This window comes from Felis catus, chromosome C2, assembly GCF_018350175.1.
Source record: "Felis catus isolate Fca126 chromosome C2, F.catus_Fca126_mat1.0, whole genome shotgun sequence".
NCBI classification, from domain to species: Eukaryota; Metazoa; Chordata; class Mammalia; order Carnivora; family Felidae; genus Felis; species Felis catus.
The window spans coordinates 126774183-126801023 of NC_058376.1; the positions used below are offsets into that span (position 1 = coordinate 126774183).

General features: G+C 37.0%; 1 protein-coding gene across 4 annotated transcripts in view; it reads right to left on the reverse strand.

Moving 5' to 3' along the window:
- PPP2R3A (protein phosphatase 2 regulatory subunit B''alpha) overlaps nt 1–26841 on the reverse strand; it is a 210679-nt gene that overhangs the window by 73359 nt on the left and 110479 nt on the right. For all 4 annotated transcript variants that reach the window (XM_045036403.1, XM_023260541.2, XM_045036402.1 and 1 more), the window contains one exon: nt 6735–6809. In XM_045036403.1, coding sequence (XP_044892338.1) covers nt 6735–6809 — 75 coding nt within the window. The remainder of the gene's footprint in view (nt 1–6734; nt 6810–26841) is intronic.

The following is a 26841-nucleotide window of genomic DNA, read 5'->3' on the forward strand; positions in this document are numbered from 1 at the left end:
ATACAGTATTAACTATAGTCATCATGCTGTACTTTATATTCCCATGAGTTATTTACTCTATAACTGGAAGTTTGTACCTTTTAACTCCCTCTTCACCCATTTTGCCCCACCTACCCCCTGCCTTTGGAAACCACCCATCTGTTTTCTATATCTATGAGCTTAACTTTGTTTTTTTTGTGTGTTTTTTTGGATTCCACATATAAGAGAGATCATACAGTATCTGTCTCTGACTTATTTCACTTAGCGTAATATTTTCAGAGTTGATCTGTATTGTTGCAGATGGCAAGATTTCATGAGTTAAGGGTGCCAACCCTGGCCATGTGTGCAGTTGAAATTCCACATATACCTTTTGACTCCCCCAAAACTTAACTACTAATAGCTTACTGTTGACTAGAAGCCTTGCAAATAACAGAAACAGCTGATTAACATATATTCTGTACATGGTATATGTACTGTATAACTGTATTCTTACAATAAAGCTAGAGAAAATATTAAGAAAATCATAAGAAAGAGAAAATATATTTACAGTGCTGTAAAGAAAATTTGCATATAAATGGACCCATGCCGTTCAAACCCATGTTGTTCAAGGGTCAACTGTATGTATATACCTCATCTTCTTTATCCATCCACTGAGGAACACTTAGGTTGTTTCCATATTGTGGCTACTGTAAATAATGTTGCAATGAACATGGGGTGCATTTATCTTTTTGAGTTGGTATCTTTTTTTCTTCAGATAAATACCCTGCAGTAAAATTGCTGGATCATACAGTGGTTGTATTTTTAATTTTTTGAAGAATCTCATACAGTCTTCCATAGTGGGTGAACAAATTTACATCCACACCAACAGTGCACAAGGGTTCCTTTTTTTCTACATCCTTGCCAACACTTGTTATTTTCCTGTCTTTTTGTTATTAGTCATTCTAACAGGTGTGAGGTGACATCTCATTGTGGTTTTGATTTGCATTTCCCTGATGATTAGTGCTGTTGAGCACCTTTTCATGTACCTGTTGGCCATCTGTATGTCTTCCTTAGAAAACTGCTTGATAAATTAATGAGGTTTGAGAGTTGTGTAACAAAGACTTTCATATTGTACCTGTGATAAAGACATATGGGTTGGATTTGTAGCTAGTTGAATAACTCTAGTCAGCATTGTAAGTAGCAGATGGATGCCAACCCAAGAAAGGTCTCTAATTAGTATTTCATATAAATCCGTACTGTTGTTTGTGACTTACAGATAGATAGATAGCATATAAAGTGTACAGAAAACATAAAACAGAGAAGGGTAACTATATTCAAAATTATTGTAAAGGATACTATTAATTTAGTAATTTTTACTCTGGAGGAAAAAGTAAGACTCGAGTGTACCTGTGACCATGATCTGAATGGCTGACTATCAGGTGGGAGATTTGTCTCTGTGTTGCACCAGAAGCACAACTAAAACTACTGGATACTCCTTATACTAAAATGCTTTAAAATAAGTAAGAATTTCCTGAAATTAGCCCTATGAAGCAATGGGTTATATAAAGTAGTAAGGTTTCTTCTCACCACAATTATTTAAAACAGGATTCCTGCATTAGATTGAAGCTAGGACTAGCTGGTATGTAATTTCTCTATTGGCTCCAATCATTCAGAATCTGACTTGAGGTGCTTCAGGGCAGAAAATGTGGCTTGGCAAAAGTTCATATAAAAAAGATGGAGGCTTTTTAGCACAGAAATTATATATATGAAAATAAACATTAAGAATACCATTTATCATAGTTCCATGACTCCTCTCTCAAGTAAAAGTCAATTTCAATACATATTATTACACCAAAGTTTTATGTGTTGATTATATTTTTATCCTTATTATTTGATTTTGATTATAAATTTTCTTAAAGTTTGAGTTTCCTACCAGTATTTCATATTTATATACTCTTCAAATATATTATTTTGGGATGTACTGTGTTACACTTAAAATCATAAAGTTTTGACCTGTATTTATTTTTGCTTATTATTCATTTTTTAAAGAATTTTTAAAATTAATGTTTTGACTGTTAAGCATTTCCTATTTTTAGCCCCTAACTTACTTATCTAATAATATTAAAAAATGTATTCCTTTTCCATAGTCTAAATGTCTTTATTCAGTTGCCCCACTTCATCAGCACGTTTATTGGTTTCCACATTACTGATTCAGCATTTTAGCTTATTTAGGTAAGGATACCATCTAGTGGTGAGAACATGTAGCTGCTTGGTTCTACATCAATTACCCTTGTTTTCCCCCCTAATTTTGTTGTACAACTCTTAGGTAAATAAAAAAGAAATGAATCCCAATTTTAAAAATAGTAAACAAAATTTAAAAATTAATAATAGTAAGAATAATTGTTTATTAGCAGTGAGTGGAATGAAATTCGACAAATTTTTTTTACCAAGGGATCTCCAGTTAACTTGATAGTTTCTCTTAAATCAGTTTCCTTTCTTTTGCTTTGTATCTATTGAGCTGGAAACCTCTAATTTACAAGTATAGGTCACCAGGAATGCAAGTAAGTGTGTGGTGGCTCTATCAGACAGGTTTTGACAAGTGGATTGGATGAAGACAAAGAAATTAGAGATTGCTCATTGTAGGTAACCTAAATGCAGATGAACAGACTCAAATGCTGGAAGCATGGTTCTTCTACCCGACAGGAAGTGGTGAAAAGATTCTTAATCCACTCTGGTTAATACGGCTCTGAAAAGTATTTCTTCATGGTCTTCTGCAGAATGTGTACTTAAAAAAAATCTAATACACATTTCTTCCTTTCTCTGTCAAGAGGAGAAGTTCTCAAGGGGAAAGAGGCAAGCTGTTAGTAATCAGCAGTCTCCACCACAATTTAGTCATCTTAGGAAATATCAGTACATTGTCCTCAGCAATTAAAATCCTGGCATTTTGGTCTGAAGTGATGGCTTCAGGCCAATCAAGACATTGAATACATCGCTAAGACATCATCAGAGGAAGCCAGAGAATGTCTTTGCTGCCAGCACCAATATCACAAAGAAGTATTTTCAATCTCATTGCTTATTTTAAAAACTCCTATGAGCACCTCTTCCCTCAGAAGTCAGCATATGCCAGTTAGGATAAGCAGTATCTTTTATTCACTGGCAATTTCTTTGCATGGCATGTGAAACTGCAAACTCAAGACTGTAAGTTGCTAGTATTTCCAATTTTCATTTCCATTCACTTTCAAGAGACTTATTTTTCAAATGCTAACTTGTCTCTGGAAATAAAGAAGAATATGGAGTAATTTTGGGTGCATTCTCTTGAGTAGTGATGTTCTTTTTGCTGTATGCATAGTTGGTGCTCTCTCCTTCCGTCTAAAAACAGCTGGCAAAATAATTAACTAAACAAATGAAAAGTCTTTTCCTATAGCACAGGTTTTTAGTGATAAATAGAAATAAAAAGTTGACCAACTTTTCTTCATCATATGAGTGCCACACATAAGCTAATATTTGAGTCATACTTTGTGTTAGTTTCTTCCAACTAAACAAAGTAAAATAACTGAATAATTCTGACACGCAAACAAAAGAATATACTAATTGTTCTACATCATATGGCACTGAGATTATATAACATTCAATAAATTAATTTAGATTTTTCAGAGATATCTGTCTTAAATTTCAAGCTTGATCTTCCTAAGTATCTTAGAAATACCATGATCTGATCAGTTTTTGCTACGAGCAGGATGGAGAATGATGCCTCTCTCATTCACTTTTATGCCGTTAACAACCTTTCATTAATTTCATACTAGAAAACCTATTTTGCATTTCTTCTAGAAAAACTCACTGTACTCTGAAGTAATGCATAAGTTCCAATGACTTCATGCCATTATTTGACCAGATTTCCCAATAGAAAAGGCACTGGGGAGAATAGATAACCAGTCCTTTAATAAAATTCTGTTTCCAGATATTCATGTGATACATTTTATATGCATTTTCTTTATTTATTTAATTTTTAAAAATGTTTATTTATTTTGAGAGAGAGCGAGCGAGTGAGCATGAGTGGGGAAGAGCAGAGAGGCAGAGAGAGAGAGAGAGAGAGAGAGAGAGAGAGAGAGTCAGTCAGTCAGTCCCAAGCAGGCTCCACACTGTCAGTGCAGAGCCTGTAGCAGGGCTCTAAACTACCCAGGCGCCCCTGCATTTTCCTTTTTTAGATGGCACTATGAAGTTATCACAATAGATGCACTTATCTTAGTACACAGAGATTCATATTCTACAGTCTCAGTTGGATCTTGTTTACTATTTATGATATGATGCTGTTTTGAATCACCCTGTTATTATTTCATCACAATTGTTTTATACTTTTGTAATTCTTTTTTTTTTTAATTCTTTATTTTTTAAATTTATTTTTTGTCAGAGAGAGACAGAGCGTGAGCAGGGGAGGGGCAGAGAGAGAGAGAGAGAGACAGAAACAAAGAATCTGAAGCAGGCTCCAGGCTCTGAGCTGTCAGCACAGCCGAATCGACTGAGCCATCCAGGCGCCCCAGTATTTCTGAGTAATGATGGATTTAGTTTTGTGAATTGGGGATAAAGAAGCATAATAATAACAGAGTATAAATTTTAAAGATATAAATAATATGCAAATGCCATGAAAATGTGTGAGCAGAGATAATTAATTGTATTCTGTTAAGTGACCAATTTAGTTCTCTTTGTTCAATGATTAACATGACAGAATTTCTAGGAAAATATGAATTATATGTGAACAAAACTGTTTCATGGCTTTTTATTCTGAAATTATAAAACTTCCTGGAGACCACTTGCTAGATGACCACAGACCATCATGGGTCCAAGGATCATACTTCAACAAATAGAAGGTGTAGGGAAAGAAAATTTATCTCTATTTTACAATTCTATTATTTAAACATCTTTTCTAAGAATAAATTCCAATAAAGAGTTCTTCTGTAGACAGAATTTTCTGAATTGGTAGAAGGTTGAGCTGGATTATCTCTAAGATCTTTTCCAGCACTTAAGATTTTAAATTATGCTATTAATATGCCCTGGATTTATAGAACAATCAACAATCAGAACCATTAATTCCCTATGGGATTGAAGCCAGAGTTAATGTGTAGAATTCTTAAGCATATATAATTTCATTTATTCACTCAATAAATACTGTGTATCTAATATGTGCTAGTCCTTATTCTAGGTATTGGAGATTCTGCAGTGAAAGATATAGACAAACTCCCTGCTCTAATGGAGTTTCTACGACAGAGAAGGAGAATTTAAAATTTAAATATCAGATGATATATGAGCTAAGAAGAAAAATAAAGCAGAACAAATGAATAGAGAGAGAGTATAGGGGCGGGGGCAGAGGGAGAAGAAGGGTGAAGAAGAAAAGGCCTCACTAATAAGGGAATATCTGAGCATATAGCTGCATGAAGTAAAGGAGGAAAGTCATGCAGAAATCTGTAGGAAGACTATTTCAGGCAGAGGAAAGAGTAAGAAAAAAGCACCTGAGGCAGTGGAGTTGGTTTGTTCCAGGACACCACTATGGCCAAAGCACAGTAAAGGAGGGGCAGGGTAATAGGAGAGATGAGATTACATATGTTGTAAGGGTGTGTAAGGGTGTGTGTGTGTGTGTGTGTGTATGGCGGGGGGGGGGGGGAGGTATTAGGGAGAGTCTTGGCAAGGAAGAACGTTGGCTTTTACTCTGAGATGGAAACCACTGGAGGGTTTGAACAGAGGAGTGACATGATCTTACATTTTCAAAGGATTACTCTGCTTTGTGGGACTACACTTTAGGGCAACGAAGGTATAAGCAGAAAGGCCAATTAGAAGTAATCCAAGTGAGAAACAAGGGTGACTGTACCAGGGCGACTGTGGTGGCAGGAATTTAGTACAGTGGTGTGATGAACAGTCAAAAATAACTTGAGATAGTCTTAGAAGACAGTGACACCTTCTGGCTCAAAGAAAGACTTACAAAGTTTCACAACAGAAGAGAGCCAATGTAAAAGCCAAGAATGAAGTTCCTAAAGGAGAAAAATGGTAGTATTCTGTAGCTTGACAGAACCCAAGATATTCATGGTCAACAAAAAGTACCCTGAGAAGGTTCTCCTCAGAGGTGACTGCCTTGTAATATTATTTGAAGATGTAAGCCAGATACAAGGGCTATCTCGCTTGAGTGTGGCTATGACAGAGGGGTTTGTCCTGGGGCTCATCTTTGGAATTCCTCTAAAGATAATCTGGGAGCTTGGGCAAAGATGCCGATGTGGTTGCAATGTGCACTCCAGGCCTGTGTGCTCTGACTCATAATTCATGCCTTGCCTATGACTAGTCAGCATGTTCTGTTAAATTCTTATATGATTTGTTTTCTAATTACATGTAGCTATTTCTCATTATCATTTCCGGTTCTAACTTTGAGACACATCTTTTTCTGGGAAAGACATATCTTTTTCTGGGAAAGGGTTATGAAATTTCTTTTCAGTATTATTTGCAAATGCTAAATGTCAATATCAATAACAAAGCAAAAAGGTACCTCACAAGACCAGACAGGATGAATATATTACTCTAATTTTGTAGACAAGAGACCTCTTAAGCACTTAGTACTTATAAGAAGGAAAATAGACATAAATCATGAATCCAATTTTACTGTACCTTCCTTCCACTTAAAATAATCATTATAGTCCATGTTACTTTTTGCATAAAGATCTGAAAGCCTGAGTAGTAGACAGTGATAAAAAGGAAACTTGGAGAGTTATATTGAGACAAAAGTGGACCCAGCCTACCGTGGTGATGTAGCGAGAGTGGAATTCTGGAGCATCTTTCAGGAACGTGAGGCCAGGGTGTGTATCTACCACATCCTAAAGAAGATTAAAACCAAAACCAAATTAACAAACACACCAAAAAACAAAATAAAAAAACTAAATGCCAACAGAATTTTTCCTTCCTGTAGAGTAAGTAGCCAGTTGAGCATACCTGCTATTTTTGGAATACTGAACAATGCACTTAAAATTTAACACTTTATTAAATACAAATTTTATTACAAGCATACTTATGTGTGCTTTTTGATATGCTAGTATACTTCAATAAAACATTAAAATTGTAATTTAACTATATTTGGTGGTTTGTGAATCAAGTATCTTAGAGATATGTAATTCTAACATGTCAAGGCATGTCAGGGAAATTCACCACAGATTCTGGGGTAGGGGTGGTTAAGAGAAATTTACACACACAAGTGACAAGACACAAGCCAACTATAATGATTCTTTCTTAACCTAGAGACATGGGAAATATCTGAGGAAAAAAAAATAGCCATGTAGCCAAGTACTTTGAAATCTATGTTAAATTGTATGGGTCAGCTAATGTCCATCAGAATAACTGTGTGGACAAATCTATTTTTAATTTAGGATTTTAGTTTTATTTTAAAATCTGCTTTTTCTCATGGAAGACTATTAGAATTTTAAAACCCTGAAATACCATTTTCCTTTTCTTTTTTCTTTTTAATGTTTGTTTATTTTTGAGTGAGAGACAGAGCATGAGTGGGGGAGGGGCAGAGAGAGAGAGGGAGACACAGAATCTGAAGGAGGCTCCAGGCTCTGGGCTGTCAGCACAGAGTTTGATGTAGGGCCCGGACTCATGAACTGCAAGATCATGACCTGAGTTGAAGTTGGACACTTAACCGACTGAGCCACCCAGGCAACCCAACCATTTTTATTTTCTAATTAGATTTTAAAGCACTTTGAATAAACCTGGAAAACCTACTGGAGATGATTACTGTTAATTTAATAACCAGAGGCAACAGCAATGCCAACATAGATATAATCTATTAATTGGTTATAAATGGACAGACATCAATTATTATCTCTTTTCTTCGATTCTTCAGAATGGTTAGCTATACATACCTACCAACACAGTCTCAAAGCAATGGACCTTACCATTTAACTTTTTATTTGGAAATAATTTTAGACCAAGGGAAAAGTTACAAAAATATTAGAGATTTCTATGCCCTTCTCCCAGCTTTCCATAATGGCAACAACTTACAAACCATAGTATAATGATCAAAACTAGGAAATGAACATCGATACAATACTACACTACAGACATTATTCAAATTTTACCAGCTCTTCCCTTAGTGTTTTTTTCTGTTCCAGGATCCTAGTTTAGTTCTTGTGTCTCATTGTCTCATGGAACTCTGACAGTTCCTCAGTCTTGTATTTTATGATTTTGACATTCTTAATGAGTCCTGGTCAATTATTCTGTAGAATGTCTCTCAACATGGTTTTGTCTGATGTTTTCTCATGATTAGATTAAGATTACACATTTTCGGCAGGTATATGACAGAAGTGGTATTGTGTCCTTTTCAGTCATATGAGAGTATGATGTAGATATGTCTTATATCTTGTAGAGTTAATGTTGATCACATTTGGCTGAAATGGTGACTGCTGGGTTTGCTATCTTATTTTCCCTCAATAGTTAATAAATCTTGTAGGGGGAGATACTTGGAGACTCTGCTAATATCCTGTTTCTCTGCAAATTTTTGCCCAGTGATATTAGCAGTCATTTGTAGAACCTATGACATTTATACTGTGGTGTTTATTTTGTATTTTCCTCATTCTTTCTACATTTATTAACTAGAATTCTTTTGTAAGGAAGAGCTATCCCTCCTCTCCCACATATTTATTTGTTCAGTTCATATCAGTATAGATTCATGGGTATTTACTTTATTCTATGGGTTACAATCCAACACTATCATTATTTATTTTGTTGCTCAAATTGATATTGCTGTAGCCACTGGGAACTCGATCAGGACATGCCCCATCCTTTTGCAAGCACTTTTATACTTTCTGGTATCACAACATGGTCCAGGCTCATATTATATTTTCCTTGTTACAATCCTGGAATCAACCCTTTTCCCCAAATAGCCCTGGGTCCTTTAATTGGGAAATGGTATTTAAAAACCATGTAGAAATCTGGGTGCTAGATGTGCTCATTACTTCTAGGGTGTCATTGCTCCTGGACCCTCTTAGCAGGAAGAACTAGGAATATACGTATGTACAGCAGTCCTCCCCTTATCTGCTGGGGAGATGTTCCAAGACTCCCAGGGGCTGCCTGAAATTACAAACAGTAGTGAACCCTATATATACTATGTTTTTTCCTATACATATGATAAAGTTTAATTTATAAATTAGGCCCAGTAAGAGGTTAACAACAATAATGAAATAGAATAATTATAACAATATACTGCAATAAAAGTTATGTGAATATGATTTTTCTCTCAAAATATCTCATTGTACTACTGTACTCACCTTTTTACTTGTGATATGAGATGATAAAATGCCTCACGGTGAGATGAAATGAGGTGATTAACTTGGGCATTGTGACGTAGTCTTGGGCCACTACTCACCAACTGACATTATGTCAGGAGGATCATCTGCTTCTAGACTGCAGTTACCTCAATAACTGAATAAATGAAACTGCATATAAAGGGGGAACTCCGTATACTAATCCACACATACACACTTCTATTTCTATTTATCTATTTATGCTAAAAACTATGTAATCATATAGATAATGGGTTCTAACCACAAGGTTCATTCTAACCTTCCCTCTTTCCTTTGTAACTTTAACGGAACGGCCAACCTATATTGCACTGAGAAACAAATTTACTCAAGAGAGTACAGTATTTGTGCATAGTTCTTTTTGTCGTTAGTCATATGGTATCCAATTAAAATACTGTTTTCCAGGGTTACTTAGGTTAGCTCTCTCCTGTTCTTCCTTCATCCTCTTTGATGTGGTTATAATACAGTTTAGTTCATTTGCTACTGTTTATTATTTCATTCTGAGTTTCTTTCCCACAGTTACAGGTTGATTTTAACTCATTATTTCTTAGAGGGAGAGTATTTGAACATTACTATGGTTCTACAAGTCAAAGCTAACATAGAATTGACATCGTAACAATTTCAAGTTCTCCCACTCATAAAGACCTCTCTCTCCATTTATATAAATCTTATTTCATGTCTCTCAGCAACGTTTTGCTGTTTTTAGTGTATAGGTCTTGCACACCTTTGTCAGATTCATCTCTAAGTATTTAATATTTTTGGGTAGTATTACAAATGGCATTCAATTTCCAATTTCTGTTGCTGGTATATGGAAGGAGAATTGACTTTTGTATTCTGATCATGTCATCTGTAAACTTTCCAAACTCTCTTATTAAATACAGTTTTAGCAGCATCCCACAAACTTTGACATGTTCTCATTCAGTTCAAGATAATTCTTAATTTTCCTTTTGATTTCTTCTCTGACTCATGGGTTATTTAAAAGTGCTAGTTATCAAATATTTGGAGAATTTTCAAACATCTTTCATGATTTCTAATTTAATCCCATTAAAGTCAAAGAAATCCTTTATTCTGTGATGATTCAGTTTATGAACTAAATTTTGAAAATTTATTGAGATTTCTTCTATGGCCCAGAATATGGTCTATCTTGGTAAATATTCTGTGTACATGTTAAAGGAACATGTATTCTACTGCTGATTGGTAAAGAGTAATATAAATGTCAATTAGGTCAAGTTGGTTCATAGTATTGTTCAAATGTTCTATATCCTTATTGATTTCTCTCAACTTGTTCATTATTGAGAGCAGCACATGGAAATCTGCAATTATAATTGTGAATGTATCTTTGCAGTTCTATCAGATTTTGCTTCATGCATTTTGAAGGTCTGTTGTAAGGTCCACAAACATTTATTTTTATCTTATTTTTAAAAATTTTGTTACCTAATATTTTTTAATTTTTATTAACTTTTATTATTTTTTAATTTACATCCAAATTAGTTAGTATATAGTGCAATAATGATTTCAGGAGTAGAGTTCTTAATCCCCCCCTGCCACAACACCTCCAGTAACCCTGTCTGTTTTCCATATTTAAGAGTCTCTTATGTTTTGTCCCCCTCCCTGTTTTTATATTATTTTTGTTTCCCTTATGTTCATCTGTTTTGTCTCTTAAAGTCCTCATACAAGTCATATGATATTTGTCTTTTTCTGACTAATTTCACTTAGTATCATGCCCTTGAGTTCCATCCACGTAGTTACAAATGACAAGATTTCATTCTTTTTGATTGCTAAATAATACTCCATTGTATATATCTACCACATCTTCTTTATCCATTCATCCATCGATGGACATTTGGGCTCTTCCCATACTTTGGCTGTTGCTAATAGTACTGCTATAAACATTGGGGTGCTTGTGCCCCTTCAAAACAGCATACTTATATCCTTTGGGTAAATGCCTAGTAGTGCAATTGCTGGCTAGTAGGGTAGTTCCATTTTTAATTTTTGAGGAACCTCCATACTGTTTTCCAGAGTAGCTGCACCAGCTTGCATTCCCACCAACAATGCAAAAGAGATCCTCTTTCTCCTCATCCTCGCCAACATCTGTTGCTGCCTGAGTTGTTAATGTTAGCCATTCTGACAGGTGTGAGGTGGTATCTCATTGTGGTTTTGATTTGTATTTCCCTGATGATGAGTGATGTTGAGCATTTTTTCATGTGCTTGTTGGCCATCTGGATGTCTTCTTTAGATAAGTATCTATTCATGTCTTTTGCCCATTTCTTCACTGGATTATTTGTTTTTTGGGTGTTGACACTGATGAGTTCTTTACAGATTTTGGATACTAACCCTTTATCTGATACGTCGTTTGCAAATATCTTCTCCCATTCTGTCGGTTGCCTTTTGTTGACTATTTCCTTCGCTGTGCAGGTTTTTATTTTGATGAGGTCCCAGTAGTGCATTTTTGCTTCTGTTTCCCTTGCCTCTGGAGACGTGTTGAGTAAGAAGTTGCTGTGGCCAAGGTCAAAGAGGTTTCTGCCTGCTTTCTCCTCAAGGATTTTGATGGCTTCCCATCTTACACTTAGGTCTTTCATTCATTTTGAGTTTAGTTTTGTGTCTGGTGTAAGAAAGTGGTCCAGGTTCATTCTTCTGCATGTCGCTGTCCAGTTTTCCCAGCACCACTTGCTGAAGAGACTGTCTTTATTCCATTGGATATTCTTTCCTGCTTTGTCAAAGTTTAGTTACCCATACGTTTGTGGGTCCGTTTTTGGATTCTCTATTCTGTTCCATTGATCTGAATGTCTGTTCTTGTGCCAGTACCATACTGTCCAGATGATTACAGCTTTGTAGTTTATCTTGAAGTCTGGGATTGTGATGCCTCCTGCTTTGGTTTTCTTTTTCAAGATTGCTTTGGCTATTCGTCATCTTTTCTGGTTCCATACAAATTTTAGGATTATTTGTTCTAGCTCTGTGAAGAATGTTGGTGTTATTTTGATAGGGATTGCAATTGAATGTGTAGATTGCTTTGGGTAATATTGACATTTTAACAATATTTGTTCTTCCTATCCAGGAGCATGGAATCTTTTTCCATTTTTTTGTGTCTTCAAGCTTCTTATAGTTTCCAGTGTATAGATTTTTCACCTCTTTGGCTAGATTTATTCCTAGGTATTTTATGGTTTTTGGTGCAATTGTAAATGGGATCAATTCCTTGATTTCTCTTTCTGTTGCTGCATTGTTGGTGCATAGGAATGCAACCTATTTCTGTGCATTGATTTTATATCCTGCGACTCTGCTGAATTCATGCATCAGTTCTAGCAGTTGTTTGGTGGAATCTTTAGGGTTTTCCTACAGAGTATCATGTCATCTGTGAAGAGTGCAAGTTTGACCTCCTCCTCGCTGTTTTGGATGCTTTTTATTTCTTTATGTTGTCTGACTGCAGATGCTAAGACTTCCAACACTATGTTGAATAACACTGGCAAGAGTGGACATCCCTGTCTTGTTCCTGACCTTAGGGTTTTAGGTCTCAGTTTTTCCCCATTGAAGATGATATTAGCGTTGGGTCATTGATATATGGCTTTTAGGATCTTGAGGTATGATCCTTCTATCCCTACTTTCTTGAGGGTTTTTATCAAGAAAGGATGCTGTATTTTGTCAAATGCTTTCTCTGCATCTAATGAGAGGATCATATGGTTCTTGTTCTTTCTTTTATTGATGTGATGAATCACGTTAATTGTTTTGCGGATATTGAACCAGCCCTGCAGCCCAGGTATAATTCCCACTTGGTCATGGTGAATAATTTTTTTAATGTATTGTTGGATCTGGTTGGCTAATATCTTCTTGAGGGCTTTTGCATCCATGTTCATCAGGGACCTCTTTCATTCTTTTTTCAGCTTTTATTATTTATTTATTTTTATGAAATTTATTGTCAAATTGGTTTCCATACAACACCCAGTGCTCATCCCAACAGGTGCCCTCCTCAATACCCATCACCCACTTTCCCCTCCCTCCCACCCTCCCCCCCATCAACCCTCAGTTTATTCTCAGTTTTTAAGAGTCTTTTATGATTTGGCTCCCTCTGTCCCCCTTCTTTTTTTCCTTCCCCTCCCCCACAGTCTTCTGTAAAGTTTCTCAGGATCCACATAAGAGTGAAAACATATGGTATCTGTCTTTCTCTGTATGGCTTATGCCACTTAGCACAACACTCTCTACTTCTATCCACGTTGCTACAAAGGGCCACATTTCATTCTCATTGACAAGTAGTATTCCATTGTGTATATAAACCACAATTTCTTTATCCATTCATCAGTTGATGGATATTTACACTCTTTCCATAATTTGGATATTGTTGAAAGTGCTGCTATAAACATTGGGGTACAAGTGCCCCTATGCATCAGCACTCCTGTATCCCATGGGTAAATTCCTAGCAGTGCTATTGCTGGGTCATAGGGTAGATCTATTTTTAATTTTTTGAGGAACCTCCACACTGTTTTCCAGAGTGGCTGCACCAGTTTGCATTCCCACTAACAGTGCAAGAGGGTTCCCGTTTCTCCACATCCTCTCCAGCATCTATAGTCTCCTGATTTGTTCATTTTAGCCACTCTGACTGGCGTGAGGTGGTATCTCAGTGTGGTTTTGATTTGTATTTCCCTGATGAGGAGTGATGCTGAGCATCTTTTCATGTGCCTGTTGGCCATCTGGATGTCTTCTTTAGAGAAGTGTCTATTCATGTTTTCTGCCCATTTCTTCACTGGATTATTTGTTTTTTCAGGTGTGGAGTTTGGTGAGTTCTTTATAGATTTTGGATGCTAACCCTTTATATGATATGTCATTTGCAAATATCTTTTCCCATTCTGTTGGTTGCCTTTTAGTTTTGTTGATTGTTTCCTTTGCAGTGCAGAAGCTTTTTATCTTCAAGAGGTCCCAATAGTTCATTTTTGCTTTTAATTCCCTTGCTTTTGGAGATGGGTCAAGTAAGAAACTGTTGCGGCTGAGGTCAGAGAGGTCTTTTCTTGCTTTCTCCTCTAGGGTTTTGATGGTTTCCAGTCTCACATTCAGGCCCTTTACCCATTTTGAGTTTATTTTTGTGAGTGGTGTAAGAAAGCTGTCTAGTTTCACTCTTCTGAATGTTGCTGTCCAGTTCTCCCAGCACCATTTGTTAAAGAGGCTGTCTTTTTCCATTGGATATTCTTTCCTGCTTTGTCGAAGATGAGTTTGCCATACTTTTGGCCATGCTCTCCAGTTCTGGAGTCTCTATTCTATTCCATTGGTCTATGTGTCTGTTTTTGTGCCAATACTGTGCTGTCTTGATGATTACAGCTTTATAGTAGAGGCTAAAGTCTGGGATTGTGATGCCTCCTGTTTTGGTCTTCTTCTTCAATATTACTTTGGCTATTTGGGGTCTCTTGTGGTTCCATACAAATTTTAGGATTGCTTGTTCTAGCTTCGAGAAGAATGCTGGTGCCATTTTGATTGGGATTGCACTGAATGTGTAGATAGCTTTGGGTAGTATTGACATTTTGACAATATTTATTCTTCCAATTCATGAGCAGGGAATGTCTTTCCATTTCTTTATATCTTCTTCAATTACCTTCATAAGCTTTCTATAGTTTGCAGCATACAGATCCTTTACATCTTTGGTTAGATTTATTCCTAGGTATTTTATGCTTCTTGGTGCAATTGTGAATGGGATCAGTTTCTTTATTTGTCTTTCTGTTGCTTCATTGTTAGTGTATAAGAATGTAACTGATTTCTGTACGTTAATTTTGTATGCTGCAACTTTGCTGGAATCATGTTATCAGTTCTAGCAGACTTTTGGTCGAGTCTAATGGGTTTTCCATGTATAATATCATTTCATCTGCAAAAAGTGAAAGCTTGACTTCATCTTTGCCAATTTGGATGCCTTTGATTTCTTTTTGTTGTCTGATTGCTGATGTTAGAACTTCCAACACTATGTTAAACAACAGTGGTGAGAGTGGACATCCCTGTCGTGTTCCTGATCTCAGGGGGAAAGCTCTCAGTTTTTCCCCATTGAGGATGATATTAGGTGTGCGCTTTTCATAAGTGGCTTTAATGGTGTTTAAGTATATTCCTTCTACCCCGCCTTTTTTTGAGGGTTTTCATTAAGAAAGAATGCTGAATTTTGTCAAATGCCTTTTCTGCATTGATTGACAGGATCATATGGTTCTTTTCTTTTCTTAATGTGATGTATCACATTGATTTGTGAATGTCGAACCAGCCCTGCATCCCAGGAATGAATCCCACTTGATCATGGTGAATAATTCTTTTTATATGCTGTTGAATTCAATTTGCTACTATCTTATTGAGAATTTTTGCATCCATATTCATCAGGGATATTGGCCTGTAGTTCTCTTTTTTTTGCTAGGTCTCTGTCTGGTTTGGGAATCAAAGTAATACTGACTTCATAGAATGAGTCTGGAAGTTTTCCTTCCCTTTCTATTTTTTGGAACAGCTTGAGAAGGATAGGTATTATCTCTGCTTTAAATGTCTGGTAGAATTCCCCAGGGAAGCCATCTGGTCCTGGACTCTTATTTGTTGGGAGATTTTTGATAACTGATTCAATTCCTTTGCTGATTATGGGTCTGTTCAAGTTTTCTATTTCTTCCTGTTTGAGTTTTGGAAGTGTGTGGGTGCTTAGGAATTTGTCCATTTCTTCCAGGTTGTCCAGTTTGTTGGCATATAATTTTTCATAGTATTCTGTGATAATTGCTTGTGTTTCTGAGGGACTGGTTGCAATAATTCCATTTTCATTCATGATTTTATCTATTTGGGTCATCTCCCTTTTCTTTTTGAGAAGCCTGGCTAGAGGTTTATCAATTTTGTTTATTTTTTCAAAAAACCAACTCTCGGTTTCATTGATCTGCTCTACAGTTTTTTTAGATTCTATATTGTTTATTTCTGCTCTGATCTTTATTATTTCTCTTCTTCTGCTGGATTTGGGGTGTCTTTGCTCTTCTGCTTCTATTTCCTTTAGGTGTGCTGTTAAGATTCTGTATTTGTGATTTTTCTTGTTTCTTGAGATAGGCCTGGATTGCAATGTATTTTCCTCTCAGGACTGCCTTCGCTGCGTCCCAAAGCGTTTGGATTGTTGTATTTTCATTTTCGTTTGTTTCCATAGATTTTTAAATTTCTTCTCTAATTGCCTGGTTGACCCATTCATTCTTTAGTAGGGTGTCCTTTAACCTCCATGCTTTTGGAATTTTTCCAGACTTTTTCCTGTGGTTGATTTCAAGTTTCAAAGCATTGTGGTCTGAAAGTGTGCATGGTATGATTTCAATTCTTTTATACTTATGAAGGGCTGTTTTGTGACCCAGTATGTGGTCTATCTTGGAGAATGTTCCATGTGCACTCGAGAAGAAAGTATATTCTGTTGCTTTGGGATGCAGAGTTCTAAATATATATGTCAAGCCCATCTGATCCAATGTATCATTCAGGGCCCTTGTTTCTTTATTGATCCTGTGTCTAGATGACCTATCCATTGTTGTAGGTGGGGTATTAAAGTCCCCTGCAAGTACCACATTCTTATCAATAAGGTTGCATATGTTTGTGATTGTTTTATATTTGGGGGCTCCTGTATTCGGCACATAGGCATTTATAATTGTTAGCTCTTCCTGATGGATAGACCCTGTAATTATTATATAATCCCCTTCTTCATCTCTTGTTACAGCCTTTAATTTAAAGTCTAGTTTGTCTGATATAAGTATGGCTACTCCAGCTTTCTTTTGACTTCCAGTAGCATGGTAGAGAGTTCTCCATCTCCTCACTTTCAATCTGAAGGTGTTCTCAGGTCTAAAGTGAATCTCTTGTAGACAGTAAATAGATGGTTTTTTTTTTTTTTTAAATCCATTCTGATACCTTATGTCTTTTGGTTTGAGCATTTAGTCCATTTACATTCAGTGTTATTATTGAAAGATATGGGTTTAGAGTCATTGTGATGTCTGTAGGTTTCATGTTTGTAGTGATGTCTCTGGTACTTTGTGGTCCTTGCAACATTTCACTCACAGAATCCCACTTAGGATCTCTTGCAGGGCTGGTTTAGTGGTGATGAATTCCTTCAGTTTTTGTTTGGGAAGACCTTTATCTCTCCTTCTATTCTGAATAACAGACTTGCTGGATAAAGGATTCTCGGCTGCATATTTTTTCTGTTCACCACATTGAAGATTTCCTGCTAGTCCTTTCTGGCCTGCCAAGTTTCAATACATAGGTCTGCCACTACTCTTATATGTCTACCTTTGTAAGTTAGAGCCTGTTTATCCCTAGCTGCTTTCAGAATTTTCTTTTTATCCTTGTATTTTGCCAGTTTCACTATGATATATCATGCAGAAGATCAATTCAAGTTACGTCTGAAGGGAGTTCTCTGTGCCTCTTGGATTTCAATGCCTTTTTCCTTCCCCAGATCAGGGAAGTTCTCAGCTATGATTTGTTCAAGTACACCTTCAGCCCCTTTCTCTCTCTTGTCTTCTTCTTCTGGAATTCCTATGATATGGATATTTTTCCGTTTAATTGCATCACTTAGTTCTCTAATTCTCCCCTCATACTGCTGGATTTTTTTTTATCTCTCTTTTTCTCAGCTTCCTCTTTTTCCACAATTTTACCTTCTAGTTCACCTATTCTCTCCTCTGCCTCTTCAATCCGAGCTGTGGTCGACTCCATTTTATTTTGCACCTCATTTATAGCATTTTTTAGCTCCTCATGACTATTTCTTAGTCCCTTGATCTCTGTAGCAATAGATTCTCTGCTGTCCTCTATGCTTTCTTCAAGCCCAGTGATTAATTTTATGACTATTATTCTAAATTCTTGTTCCATTATATTGCTTAAATTGTTTTTGATCAATTCGTTAGTGGTTGCTACTTCCTGGAGTTTCTTTTGAGGAGAATTCTTCCATTTCGTCATTTTGGGTAGTCCCTGCAATGGCTCCAAACCACAGGGCACTTCCCCTGTGCTGTCCGGAGTAACTTGTGTTAGTGGCAGGGCCTCAGTCAGACCTGATGTCTGCCCCCAGCCCACCGCTGGGGCCACAGTCAGACTGGTGTGTACTTTATCTTCCCCTCTCCCAGGGGTAGGACTCACTGTGGAGTGGTGTGGCCCCTGTCTGGGCTACTTGCACACTGCCAGGCTTGTGGTGCAGCTTCGATGGGATCTGAGTTATTAGCCAGGGTGGATCTGCAAGGTGCACAGGGGTGGGAGGGGCAGGCTTAGTTCGCTTTGCTGTAGGTGGTCCCCTGTGGGAGGGGCCCTGCAGCACTGGAAGGAAGTGGAGGGATGGATCCACAGAAGCACAGTGTTGGGCGTTTGCACGGTGCAACCAAGTTTGGTGATGGGAACTGGTTCCCTCTGGAATTTCATCTGGGGGATGGGAGAGGGAAATGGCACTTACCAGCGCCTTTGTTCCCCCACCGAGCTAAGCTCTGTCTTCCGGGGCTCAACAACACTCCCTCCTGGTGTCCTCTCACCCTCCCCACTCTCTGAGAGCAGAGCTGTTGACTTTTAACATTCCCGATGCTAAGTCCCGCTGGCTGTCAGAACTCACGGAGTCTGGCCCCTCTGCTTCTGCAAGCCAGACTTCGGGGGCTCTGCCTTGCTGGGTGGGCTGCCCCTCCAACGCCCTGGCTCCCTCCCATCAGTCTGTGTAGCATGCACCGCCTCTCTGCCCTTCCTACCCTCTTCCATAGGCCTCTTGTCTATGCTTGGCTCTGGAGAGTCCATTCTGCTGGTCTTCTGGCGGCTTTCTGGGTTATTTAGGCAGATGTAGGTGGAATCTAAGTGATCAGCAAGACGAGGTGAGCCCAGTGTCCTCCTATGCCAGCATCTTCAGCTCTTGAATCTTTCATTCTTGGTTTTATTTATTTCGGTCCTTTCTTTTTTCCTTTTGATCAAACTGGCTAGTGGTTTGTCAATTTTGTTAATTCTTTCAAGGAACCAGCTTCTGGTTTCATTGATCTGTTCTACTGTTTTTTTGGTTTCGATAGCATTAATTTCTGTTCTCATCTTTATTATTTCCTGTCTTCTGCTGGTTTTGGGTTTTATTTGCTGTTCTTTTTCCAGCTCTTTAAGGTGTAAGGTGTAAGATTTGAGATCTTTCTTCCTTCTTTAGGAAGGCCTGGATTGCTATACATTTTCTTCTTATGACCACCTTTGCTGCGTCCCAGAGGTTTTGGGTTGTGGTGTTATCATTTTTATGGGCTTCCATATACTTTTTAATTTCCTCTTTAACTTCTTGGTTAGCCCATTCACGCTTTAGTACGATGATCTTCAGTCTCCAAGTATTTGTTACCTTTCCAAATTTTTTCTTGTGATTGATATTGAGTTTCATAGCGTTGTGGTCTGAAAATACGCACAGTATGATCTCGATCTTTTTGTATGTGCTGAGGGCTGATTTGTGTCCCAGTATGTGGTCTATTCTGGAGAATATGCCATGTGCACTGGAGAAGAATGTATATTCTGCTGCTTTAGGATGAAATGTTCTGAATATATATGTTAAGTCCATCTGGTCCAGTGTGTCATTCAAAGCCATTGTTTTCTTGTTGATTTTTTGATCAACAGCAATGATCTGTCCATTGCTGTGAGTGGGGTGGGTCCATAAACATTTAGATTCACCATGTTGTTATACTGAATTGTCATATTCTTGAATATATGAATTGTTATATTCTTGATGAATTGATCCCTGTATCATTCTTGTTTTAGTCTTCGTGAATTGTTACGTTCCTGATGAATCAACTGATCCCTTTATCTTTCCCTAGCAATAGTATTTACTTTAAAACTTTGTCTGATACTAATACAGCTGCCCGGCTTTCTTTTCTTTTTGTGGCAAAAAACCCAACATAACATAAAATTCATCCTCCCAACAATTTCTGACTGTATAGTACAATACTGTCAACCACTTACCCATTGTTGTGCGATAGGTCCCTCCCACTCCAATTGTGCATAAATGAAACTCTACACCCACCAAACAACTCCCTACACACCCTCCCCACCCTAAGCTCTGGCAAGAAATTCTTCCTAGGAGTCTGACTACTTTAGATACCTCAAATATGCAGAGTAGTGCCGCATCTGTCTTTTTGTACCTGTCTTATCTCACTTAGCATAATGCCCTCAAAGTTTATCCATGTTGTTGCATGTGATGGAATTTATTTTCATTTTAAAGGCTGAGTAACAGCAATCAAAAAGAATGAAATCTTGCCATTTGCAACTACGTGGATGGAACTAGAAGGTATTATGCTAAGCGAAATTAGCCAGAGAAAGACAAGTATGATATGACTTCACTCATATGAGGACTTTAAGACATAGAACAGATGAACACAAGGGAAGGGAAGAAAAAATAATATAAAAACAGGGAGGGGGACAAAACATGAGACTCTTAAATATGGAGAACAAACAGAAGGTTACTGGAGGGGTTGTGGGAGGGGGGATGGGCTAAATGGGTAAGGGGCATTAAGGAATCTAGTCCCAAAATCACTGTTGTACTATATGCTAACTAACTTGGATGTAAATTGAAAAAATAAAAAAAGAAAAAAAATAAAGGCTGAGTAATACTTCATTATAAGTATATACTACATTTTCTTTGTTCATCATCTGATGGACATTTAGATTGCTTCTACCTCTTAGCTATTGTGAATAAGGCACAATGAACACAGGAATGCAAAGACCTCTTTGAGATTGTTTCCAATTCTTTTGGATATATACCCAAAAGTGGTATTGCTGAGCCACATAGTAGTCATATTTTAAATTTTTTGAGGAACCTCGATACTATTTTCCATAGAGACTGTACCATTTTACATTCTAACCATCAGTGTGTAAGTATTCCAATTTCTCCACATCCTTACCAACAGTTTTTTTAAAAAGGATAGTATCCATTCTAACAGGTATGAGGGGTTATTTCACCGTGGTTTTGATTTGCATTCCCCTGCTTATTTACTGATATTGAACGTCTCTTCATATGCTTGTTAGACATTTCATCTTCTTTGGAGAAATGTCTATTCAAGTCCTTGCTCTTTTAAAATCAAGTTATTTTTATTGTTGCTGCTATTGAGTTGTAGGAGTTCTTTATATTCTGGATATTAACCTTTTATCAGATATGTTTGCAAGTTTTTTTTTTTTCTTTTCACTCTATAGGTTGCCTTTTACTATGCTGATTCTTTCCTTTGCTGTGCAGAAATTTTACAGTTTGATGTAGTCCCATTTGTCTGGTTTTGCTTTTGCTGCTTCTGCTTTTTTGGTCATATCAACTAAATCACTGCCAAATCCAGTGTCATGAAGTTTTCCCCCTATATTTTCTTCTAGGAGATTTATAGTTTCAGGTCTTACATTTAGGTCTTTAATCTATTTTGAGTTAATTTTTGTACGTGGTATAAGAATGTAACTTCTCTCTTTTGCATGTGGATATCCAGTTTTCCCAACACTATTTGTTGAAGAGACCATCCTTCCCCACTGTAGTCTTGGCACCTATGCTGAAGATCATTTGACTGTATATGCAAGAATTATAGCTTTGTAATATGTTTTGAAATTTGGAAGTGTGAAGCTGCCAGCTTTGTTCTCCTTTCTTAGGATTGTTTAGGCTATTCCAGGTCCTTTGAAATTTCATACGAATTTTAGAATTGTTTTTTATATTTCTGCAAAAAATGCCATTGGTATTTTTAAACTTTACTGGGGAATAACTGATATACAAAAAAATTGCACATATTTAATATATACAATTTGATGAGTTTGGACATATGCAACCATCATAGGAAACCATCACCACAATTAAGGTAATGTAGTAACATATTCATCACCTCCAAAAGTTTCTGTTGTTTTTTTCTCTTTTGTCTGTTTGTTTTGGTAAGAATACTTAACATCTATCCTTTTAACAATTTAAATTGCACAATACAGTATTGTTAACTATACGTACTATGTTGTACAGATGTCTAGAACCTAATTTGTCTTGCATAACTAAAACTGTATCACTGAACATCTTTATGATTCTACCTATATGAGGTATCTAAAATAGACTCATAGAAGCAGAGAACAGAATGGTAGTTGCCAGAGGGTGGGGGAAGGGGACATATGGAATTTTGACAGAGCTTGAACTGATCTAGATAGACTGCTCTCAGTAGAATGAGCATTTAACAATATTAAATCTTGCAATCCATGAACACAGTATGTCTTTCCATTTATTTGTAAGAGCTTCCTTTTGATTAGTGTTAGCATGCCATATCTTTTTCTCCTTTTACTTTTAATCCATTTGTGTTTATAATTAAAGTACATTTATTTCAAGCAACATATATTTGGGTCTTGCTTTTTTGTCTAATCTTTGCTTTTTGATAGTATTCACATCACTAATATTTAATGTGTTATTGATATTGATATTGATATGGTTAGGTTTAAGTTTATCATCTTGTTTTTTGTCCCATTCATTCTTTGTTCCCCTTTTTCTTCCTTTCCTTCCTCCTTTTGAGTTTACTGACTACTCTTTATAACACATTTTATTTAAAAGTTTTTGCTTTTTAGCTGTAACTGTTATTTTCAGTGGTTGTGTCAAATTTACTAATCATATCATTTGCAATGCTTAATCTGCTATTAAACCAATCTGGTGTATTCTGCACCCCAGACATCTTAGTTTTCATCTCTGCAAGTTCAACTTGGGTCTCTTAAAATATAAATCTTCCATGTCTAACTTTCTGGATATAGTGAATTCAGTTATGACAGCTGTTTTAATGTACTTATCTGATTCTAACATCTGTGTCAGTTCTGGGTCAATTTCAAATGATTTTTTTTCCCTTATTATCTATTTTATTTTTCTGCTTCTTTGCATGGCTGATGACATCAGCCATTATGAATTTTACTTTTTTGAATGATAGATGTTTACATATTTTTATAAATATTTTCAAGTTATCCTCTTTTTTAAATTTTTTTTTAAATGTTTATTTATTTCTGAGACAGAGAGAGACAGAGCATGAGTGGGGGAGAGGCAGAGAGAGAGGGAGACACAGAATCAGAAGCAGGCTCCAGGCTCTGAGCTGTCAGCACAGAGCCTGACGTGGGGCTCGAAATCACGGACCGTGAGATCATGACCTGAGCCGAAGTCGGTCGCTCAACCGACTGAGCCACCCAGGCACCCCCTCAAGTTATGCTCTTGGATGCTGTTAAGTTACTCTGAAATCCTTTATTCTTGTGGATCTTACTTTCTAAATTGGTTGGGCAGGACCTAGCAATGCTTAATTTAGGGCTAATTATTCTCCATTACTGGAGCAAGACTCCCATGACTATTCTACCCAGTCCTGTGTATTATGAGGTTTTCCAGTCTGGCTGGTAGGGACAAATACTATTCCTGGCTCTGTGTGTGACCCAAAGGTATGGTACTGCTCCCTCTAATTGTGAAGAGCTGCTTTTTTTTAATTTTTTTTTTTAACGTTTATTTATTTTTGAGACAGAGAGAGACAGAGCATGAATGGGGGAGGGTCAGAGAGAGGGAAAAACAGAATCTGAAATAGGCTCCAGGCTCTGAGCTGTCAGCACAGAGCCCAATGTGGGGGTCGAATTCATGGACCGCGAGATCATGACCTGAGCTGAAGTCGGCCGCTCAACCGACTGAGCCAGCCAGGCGCCCCTGAATAGCTCTTTCTTTAGCTTTGGTTACTTTCCACACATACATCTGCTGACCAGTACTCTGCTGAATACTCATGGAGTATTTCTAAAGATGTATGGAGCTTTCTCCCTGGTGCTCTGTCCCAAGTATTCTCACCACCCTGGTCCTCCTAGCTCTCACCTCTGTCTCCTAAAACCAGGGAGTCTGTCTCCTAAACCCATGGACTCTGCCTGGAGTCCCCATTCCCACACTGTGCCCTTAAAACTCTTTCAAGGCAGTAAGCTGGGACAATCCTAAAGCTGACCTTGTTTACAGTTTTCTGTCTCTCAGCAATCACTATCGTCTGTTGCTAGATATCCAGCATCTTGAAAACCATTATTTTGTATTTCTTGCCTGATTTTTTAAAAATTGAATTGACATACACTATCAGGTGTATAACAGTGATTCAACATTTATATACATTATAAATGATCATGATAAATCTAGCAACCATCTGTCACCATATAAAGTGATTAATATATTACTGACTATATTCCCTATGCTGTACTTTACATCCCTGTGACTTGCTTATTTTATAACTGGAAGTTTGTACCTCTTAATCCCCTTCACCTATTTTGCCAATCTCCCCAACCACCTCCCCTCTGGCAACCACCAATCTGTTCACTGTCTTTATGAGTATGTTTCTGTTTTGTGCTTTAGATTCCACATATAAGTGAAATCATACAGTATTTGTTTTTCTCTGGCATTCACCCTCTAGGTCCATCCATGTTGCTGTAAATGGCAAGATTTCATTACTTTTTAAGGCTGAGTAATATTCAATTGTGTGTACAAACCACATCTTCTTTACTCATTCATCTATTAATGGACACTAGGTTCATTCCATATGTTGGCTATTGTATATAATGCTGCAGTGAACATAGGAGTGCATATAACTTTTTGGATAAGAGTTTTCATTTTCTTTGGAAAAATACACAAAAGTGGAATTGCTGGATTGTATGATTTTTCTATTTTTAATTTCTTGAGGAAACTCCATAGTGTTTTCCATAGGGGTTACACCATTTACATTTACCAATAGTGCACAAAGTTCTGTTTTCTCCGTATCCTGGTCAACACATGCTATTTCTGGTCTTTTTGAAGACCAGCTATTCTGCCAGGCAAGAGGTGATATTTCATTATGGCTTTGATTTGCATTTTCCTGATTAATGACGGTGAGCATCTTTTCATGTGTCTACTGGCCATCTGCCATGGAAAAATGTCTATTCAGGTCCTATGCTCATTTTTTAAGTTGAGGATTGTTTGTTTTGGTGTTGAGTTATAGGAGTTCTTTATATATTTTAAATATTAACCCTCTATTGGATATATCATTTGTAAACATCTTCTCCAATTTAGTACAGTTGCCTTTTCATTTTGTTGATGGTTTCCTTTGCAGTGTAAAGCTTTTTAGTTTGCTGCAGCCCCAAGTGTTTTTGCATTTGTTGCCCTTGCTTGAGGAGACAAATCCAAACAAGTATTTCTAAAACTTATGTCTAAGAGTTTACTGCTTATGTTTTCTTTTGGGAATTTTATAGCTTCAGGACTTATATTAAGGTTTTGATCCACTTTGAGTTTATTTCTGTATATGGTATAAGATAGTAGTCCAGTTTCATTATATTGCATGTAGTAAAAACTCTTAATTTTGTTGATTTTATTCTATTTTTTGGTCTCTATTTTATTTATTTCCACTCTGATCTTTATTATTTCCTTCTTTCTCCTAACTTGGATCTTTGTTCTTCTTTTTCTAATTTCTTTAGGTGTAAGATTAGAATGTTCATTTGAAAATTTTCTTGTTTCTTAGGGCAGGCTTGCATCATAAACTTCCATTTTAGAACTGCTTTTGCTATGTCCTATAGATTTCTGAATGTTGTGTTTCCATTTTTATTTGTCTCAAAGTATTTTCTGATTGCCTCTTTGACTGCCTCACTGACCCACTGGTTATTTAGTATTATGTTATTTAGCTTTTGTGGGTTTTTTTTGTGTGTTTGTTTTTTGTTTCGTTTTGTTTTTTTTTTAGTCTAAAAGTGTCTTTAGGTCTGAAGTGAATCTCTTGTAGGCAGCATATAGATGGGTCTTGTAATTTTTTCTTGTAATTGATTTCTACTTTTGTACCATTGTGGTTGGAAAAAATGCTTGATATGATTTCAGTCTTCTTAAATTTACTGACACTTGTTATGTGGTTTAACACAATCTATCCTGAAGAAAGTTCCATGTGCACTTGAAAAATAATGTGTATTCTTCTGTTTTTTTGATGGAATATTCTATATATATCTGTTAAGTTCATCTGGTTTAATGTGTTGTTTAAGCTCACTTGTTTGCTTACTGATTTTCTGTGCAGATGATTTATCCATTGATGTAAGTGTGGTGTTAAAATTTCCTACTATTTTTAAGAGAAATTGGAGTAAGATAGGAAGATGGCGGCAGAGTAGTAAGACCCTAGGCTCATCTCATCACATGAACACAACTGCCAAATCATCCTAAATGCCCCAGAAGCCAACCTGAAGACTGACAGAACAAAGTCCATAACTAAAAGGAGAGGAGAGGCCACACTGAAGAAGGTAGGCCACACCAGCTTTACGGGAGAAACAGACTGCAAGTGCTGCAGAAGGGAGGGAGCCATGGTTGCAGAGAAGGATGAGAGAGAGAAGAGCATACAGGGTGATGTATAAGGGGAAGGTTTCCCCAAAGCCATTGGCTTGGAAAACGAGAGGGCTGAATTCTGTGAGTCCTTGCAACCAGCAGGACTTAAAGCCTGGAGTTTTAGAGGCCAAAGGGCTTGGGATAGAGGCCAACAGAGACTGTGCTGCTCCTGGAGAGAAGGCAGGCAAACAACCTGAAGGTAAAGAGTATTGAAACAGCAATTTGAAGAACACCTGGAGCACACAGTGGGGAGATTATTTGCTCTTCTTAGAGTGAGAACCTAACAGGCAGTGTTCATGGAGATGCCTCTTCAGG